Source organism: Plectropomus leopardus, chromosome 10 (genome assembly GCF_026936395.1).
Source record: "Plectropomus leopardus strain MGB_pleo_1.0 chromosome 10, ASM2693639v1, whole genome shotgun sequence".
NCBI lineage: Eukaryota > Metazoa > Chordata > Actinopteri > Perciformes > Serranidae > Plectropomus > Plectropomus leopardus.
This window is the reverse complement of record NC_142185.1, coordinates 6,063,054-6,069,665: the sequence shown is the minus strand read 5'-3', so window position 1 is coordinate 6,069,665 and position 6,612 is coordinate 6,063,054. Positions and strand designations below refer to the sequence as shown.

The 6,612-nt window shown below is 38.1% G+C and overlaps 1 protein-coding gene across 1 annotated transcript; it reads left to right on the top strand.

Moving 5' to 3' along the window:
- Window positions 1-191: 191 nt before the first annotated feature.
- LOC121949214 (uncharacterized) lies at window positions 192-5,952 on the top strand. The gene is made up of 2 exons (XM_042494838.2): window positions 192-1,043; window positions 2,602-5,952. The coding sequence occupies exons 1-2, from the start codon at window positions 500-502 to the stop codon at window positions 3,600-3,602; spliced, it is 1,545 nt and encodes a 514-aa protein (XP_042350772.2). The 5' UTR covers window positions 192-499; the 3' UTR covers window positions 3,603-5,952.
- Window positions 5,953-6,612: the final 660 nt, after the last annotated feature.

Below are 6,612 nucleotides of genomic sequence, written 5' to 3'. Positions count from 1 at the left end.
TGAATAATGCAGAATTTTCAACAAATACAATAACACAACTATCATTAATAATAGTTAATTAATATTTTTTAAAAATTGTAAATACAATTTACATATGTGTGTGTGTTTTTTAAATTTATATATATATATATATATATATATATATATATATATATATATATATACATGTAAGAATATATAATTGAGATTTCATGTATTCTTATTCTGTGACAGTTTATTTAAATTATGCATGGGGCTTTAAGTTATATGCATTTTTGGAGTTTAATTTGGAAAAACAGCTTCATATCATTCATAATTCTTATATAGATATACAACTTTACATTTTTTTATGTTCTCTTGTTATGCTTGATATTGTTAGTTGTTTTTTAGTGTTGGAAATGATCATTTTTCAGTGTTACCATCTAAAATATTATTATATTTATAAGGTACATCTTTATACGCAGTCTGTGGTCTATACAATGTACTGTTACACTTGATTAATTAAAGAAAAGAGCGCGCAATGACTGTGGGTACAATTTCCGATGACGAAGCGGAACTAGCAGTAAGCTACTCCCTCACAGTGGCTAGTGTTTTGGGGCTAACCGCCCGCAGAAACTCGCCTTTAATTGAACTAATCTGCTTTGTTTTTAAGTGGTGCTGCTCCAGGTCAGCTCTAGCATTTTCCAACATGTCTCTGCGGAGTTCAGGTACGTGTTGCGCCGTCCGCGGCTGTCATAACAACCAGGCGAGGCTGAACCTGTGGCTGGAGCAGGAGTGTTATGAACACGCTCCCAGCACCAAGAGGCACTGTTCCTGCGAGCAGCGGTACCGTTTCTACCGCCTCCCGAAAGACGAGGAGGCCAGAACAGCGTGGCTGCAAAACCTCAACCTGAAGAAACCACCCAAAACTTTGTATGTGTGCTCGTTTCATTTTGTGGACAAAAAGCCAACAGAGGAACACCCGCATCCGACTCAGTGGCTGGGGGAAGAAAAACCACCAAAGAAGAAGAAGAAGAAGAAACGTCGGGCCCTGAAAAGCATCGACAACAGCACCACGACAGCAGGTGAGACTTCAGCTGCAGAGACGCTGTGACGCTCATGTTTGTGCGGTGACCACAGCCGGTTAGCTTTACTGTGTTTTGTACAGCTTGAAATGTGAGGTAGTTAGGGACTGTTTGTTATTTACCAGAAGGAAGGGGTGGTGCTAAACAGGGGAGGCACTTTGAATGTGTTTAAGCTTTGGGAAGGGCGTTGTGTTTTTTTGTTGTTGTTTGTTTTAATTTGGCTTTGGAGAGAGACATACAACTTGCGGTCATATTTTGTATTTCTTTTAAATATTCTCAGAGCTCCAAAAACTGCAAGTGGGTTTGAATGACATGTTGGTGTTTTTTTTTCAAGAATCTCCAAAATCAAACCATTTATCATAGCCAGAAACTTTGAAATATGGTTCTTTATGGTGATTTGAGTCAAGGTCAACCATTATTAGTTTTTCAGGGCCAATACCGATATCAGTAGTTAATAAGACCAATGGCTGATATTTGGAACTGATATACATTTACAGTAAAAATGAAAATCTTTCTGTCAATATTAAGAATTTGGAAACAAACTCCAACACAAAACTTTGTTTAATGCCTTTAGCAAATGTTCAATCAATCAAAATAATAATAATAATAACAATCAAAATAATCAAAACTGAAACTTTCAACATCATATGCAGCAAGTTCTCAAATACTTTTTTTTATTATAAAATTAAGTGAAAATTTAAATAAAAAATTGATTAACTTAAATAGCTCCCTGAGGTTTAAAAATTAAAAAGTTTCTCCCATGCTGACACTAGTTTTTGCACTTTTTAAATAAATTAATTTTATCAGTGATCATTAAAATAAAATGCTGATAGATAATTGCCAAAATGCCAAATATCAGCACCAATAATAAGCCAGGCTGATAATCTGCTGACCATTAGAATGGAGGGTGATGCATTTTCCTCCACTCACTCACTCAGGCTCAAGGACAAATATTTAACCCTTTTTTACACTGAGATTGCCAGATCATAATGTTTACAGCAACTTCCGTGTAGCACGTCCTCATGTCTTGTACATGAAATCAAATGGCACTGAGCGTATGCTGCCTCAGTTAGTACGTTTTTAGCCGAAAGGCACAATATTGGATTTTTTTTGCCAGAATCCAATATGCAGTTTTTCCACACTTTATTTTGGTGATCAACTCAATTCTGTTGTGGAGTTAACATGATATTATGGTTATTCTTATTTTGATGGCCCACCAGCAGACGTAGACATGAAATATAATGCTTTTCAATGTATGTAATGTGTGTGTATATATAAATATATAGCATGTATATACAGTATATATATACAGTATATATATATATAAATATATATATATTGCTCCATGCTCCGTAACAGAAGATATTTCCAGAATTCTAGCTAGCTCCTGATATGTCTGAAAGTCAGTATGTTGACTGATTCTGATGTTTGATTTTAAAGCCAATACCTTCCATACTGACGAAGTGCCGATATTATCGCGCTATCCAAAAATTTCATGTCATAGTTGTGAAAATGTCTCATTGCCCCTAATAATTGTGAACTGTGTTGTTGCCCTCAGATACGCATGGCGGGACAGATCAGGATGAGGAGGAGAACTCGAAGTCCAAGCCGACCCGTGATGCCCAAACGCAGTGGTCAGATGTGAGGATGGAGGACCACAACTATTCCAAGGGACCTACCATCACGTGTAGAATGAGCACGCTGCACCCCGTCGCGTGCGGCATTCTGCAGAATGACGCAGACTCTCTCTTGTATACAGGGATTACACTCATTGAGTTTCAGACCCTCGTATCCTTGCTGCAACCCTTCGCCCCTACCTCATTATCAACGCCTGTTGTGGACCAAATCCTGATGACCCTCATGAAACTAAGACAGAACTTTGACATGGCTGATTTAGCACGACGCTTTAAAACGTTAGTGACTGAGGTCAGGATGACTGTTGGAGTGTGGATAGACATAATGTGCGAGCACATCAAGGATCTGGTGGTGTGGTTGCCTCGTGAAACAATCAAAGCCACGCTGCCGAAAGCTTTTAAAGGACCCTTTTCAAACACAACCTGTGTGATCGGCTGCACTGAGGCCGTCGTGCAGAAAACCAGAAACCGAGACCCCAGGAGCGAATCGTACAGTCACTACCTCGCCAACAGCACTGTGAAATATTTAATGGCAATTTCTCCCTGCGGAATCATCATGTTCATTTCGAGTGTGTATGATGACAAATGCGGCGACAAGTACATGGTGCAGACCTCGGGTTTGCTGGACTATTTGCGCCCTGGAGATGAGGTGATGATGGACGAACGCGGTTTCGAACTCGGGGACCTGCTGGAGAAGCGATGGATTAAATTAATCTTGCCTGCATTCACACCATTAGGACCCCAGCGGACCAATGAGGACGCCGCTCACAGACGGCGCATTGCTCAAGCCAGCGTTCATGTGGAACGGGCGGAGAGGCGTCTGAAGGTGTACAAGATTCTCTCTCAAACTGTGCCGATTAAGCTGGTCCCAAAAATGGATCAAATTCTCAAGATCTGTGCTGGCTTAGTGAATTTGAGAGGCTAGCTGATTTCAGAGATTAGACATTTATTGTTGCACTTTAAGGTCCAGTGTGCAGGATTTAGGGAGATCATGTATCGGCAATAATGAAACATTCTCGTCTCCGACATGCCAAACAACATAGCAGAAACACTAATTTGTCATTTAAAACTGCTTTATTCAGTGTCTTTACCATTTTTTAATCACTGATGTGTACGCACAAAATCCACGTGTTCACCTTTTCCTGCACATAAACTGCTATTTGTAAAGGAGGAATGTGTGGTGAAAGTGTGCTCACCTCGCGCATTCGTCAGAGCTTTAGCTTAGATTGCTATGGTTGACATGAAAATAAGATTCAATTTAAGTTGGGAGACACATATTATGTTATATATGAGAGATATAATATTATAAGGTTGTTTGCCAATTTTACTGATTGTTTTATTGTTTTTGCAGCTCACACGGTGTCCTGTAAAATGTCAATCACATTTAAAGTTAATCTTAGATTGTTTACGAGTGGTACATTTCAGCATTGTTTTTATTTACATTTATCTCCCTGTCAGTGATTGTTTAATATATCATGTGGAGCATTTTGTAAAGTTGGTTTCCACATGAGCGGAATACATAAATCACTCAGTGCATTTACATGCACAGTTAAGTGGAGCTGCAGTTATAGTTAGGACATTTAATTGGACTGCAGTCCTTGTCCCAGTAAACAAGCAGCGGGGGGGAATCCATTCATTGACATAAGAATGTCTGAGTCCTCCACAGCAGGTGGAGATATGCCTCTTTCAGCTAGTTCAATAAACCTATATTATAGATACAGTCTATGATATAGACCCAATTACAGTCATAACTGTTTATTTACAATAACTTTGGGGTAGAAAACAGCCACGTCACATACATAATCAAATGGTGCTGGGCAAAGTCCAGAGCTACCAAAAAATAAACAATATCGGTTTATGTGTACACTAGATTTACAGTACTATCACAGCTTTAACTTTCCCTAAGACAGCCGGTACAGATGAGGATTTGAAGCTGTTATTTCAAAAACGCCAGTCTCTGTTGAGAAAAACATTTTACTCCACTGAACGGCAGAGTTTCTGCTTTACCGCTGCCTCCGTCAGCTGTTGTGGAAGGTAAAGAGGAGCAAATGTTCAAAAACAGAGAACACTTTAATTGATATTGATTGTTTTTCTTTTTCAAGTGGCTTAAGTATGTTTTGCTGCGGCCTTGTCCACAGCAGTACATCGCTTGACTTCCGTGCCGGTGTGGTGTGTGGTGACGAGGAGCCCGTGTAGAGTGCAGAGTCCGACTGAGGTGTGCACATGATGGAAGAATCACAATGGGAGGTGTGTTAGTCCAACTTCCAGATAATCTATCTAGTCTGATTTCAGTCGGACTAACGTGTGTACATGTATTTTAACAGTTCAGTTTTAGTTGGACTAACACAATAATTCAGATGATGATCCTGATGACTGATCCTTCTGACATTTAATCATACTGACGAGCGAGATACCACCGTGACAGTGATTTACAGAACTGTGATGAATTAGTGGTAAAGACGCTACAAATATCCACAGCCTGAATGGTGGAGGGGCAAACATGTCAACATGCTAACAGATGTTTAGTGGTGTTTTTGTGTCCATTTATGTCGAACTGAGTGCATGGACATGAGGCTCATGTCTGTGTTTCCAGCACTACAGTGATCGAGATTTATAAAACAGAATCGGGCGTACACATGGCTTTATTAATCTGACAGAAAACAATGCAAATGCATATTTGTCCTTCTGCAAGAACACACAGTTTTAGTGGCGAATCTACACAGTTTTCTGCATCTGGCTGCTGGTCTGTTTTGGAAAGGGAGACACCTCTGTGGATGATTTGTCTCCTGGTTAAAACCTTGTGAACAGTGAAAACTAAAGGAATTCTTACCAAGAGAAGTTTCAGCTGGTTGCAATCTACTGTCTACTGCTCGATGCTACTAAATCTCCTGAAATCTTGCACACTTTGGTTCCTTTACAAATTAAGATTTTTACACATAAAACACCATGGTTTGTTATTAAACAAGTCATCGATATATAGGCCTACAGGTACAGCTGAAATGATTAGCCAGTATATCAATAAGTTGATATAACTATTTTGTTTCAGACATGTAAAAAAAAAAAAGTCATGTTTCTAGCTTCTTAAATATGAGGATTTTTCTGTATTGTTTACTTTTAATACTTAAGGTATATTTTCCCGATGATACTTAAATACTACTTTCACCACGAGTTGAATGCCTTAATATGCCTTGGGGCAGTTTTAAAGGTTTTATGTTTTTAATAAAAGTGAAAAGAAAAAATAATATGAACTATTTTTTTTTCTTAAGTTTCTACTACCTTTATGCAGTACTCTCTGTTTGTTGAGCGTTCTACATGCAACACCTGTTACAAACTCACTGTATTTGAGGCAGATCTTCATCTTCTTTGCAACAAAATCATCCACCAATCTTCACTGGAAAAAAAGAGAAATGTTAACCAACTAAAAAGAATTACTTCAATCGCTAAAGCATACATGAATTAATATTTTTTTTTTTACTCAGCTATTAAGCAGTTGTGTTAATTGAACTTGATAACTTGATTTGAAAAAACTTAATTCTTTTATGTGTTACAGATTAAAGTAATTATTTTAAATTGGTTAACAATTCTCTTTAGCATGTGTAATTCAAATGTGTTTCATGTGTCTATATGTATAGTCTTTGTCAAATGAATTGTCCAACTCCATTATCAGCTGGATGTGGAAGAATGAATCACACCTACAGTATACTAAGGTTCACAATTATGTCACATTAGTTCATGCACTGTAAGTAACACCATTTCTCACCCACCAGGAGTATCGTATCGGTATCTGCTTTGCACATAGTCAGTATATCACTTATAATCTGTATGTAATAAACTGATTATGGATAAGTTGAATTCTCCAACACAAATGATCAGAGTATCTTAATCATTACCTAGATGATAGAAATCATCAATCAGTCATTTATTTGTCACATAGA

Coding starts and splice junctions, on each gene's coding strand:
- LOC121949214 (XM_042494838.2), top strand. CDS start 500: ATGACTGTGGGTACAATTTCCGATGACGAAGCGGAACTAGCAGTAAGC. Junction 1,044..2,601: donor CAACAGCACCACGACAGCAG/GTGAGACTTCAG, acceptor TGTTGCCCTCAG/ATACGCATGGCGGGACAGAT.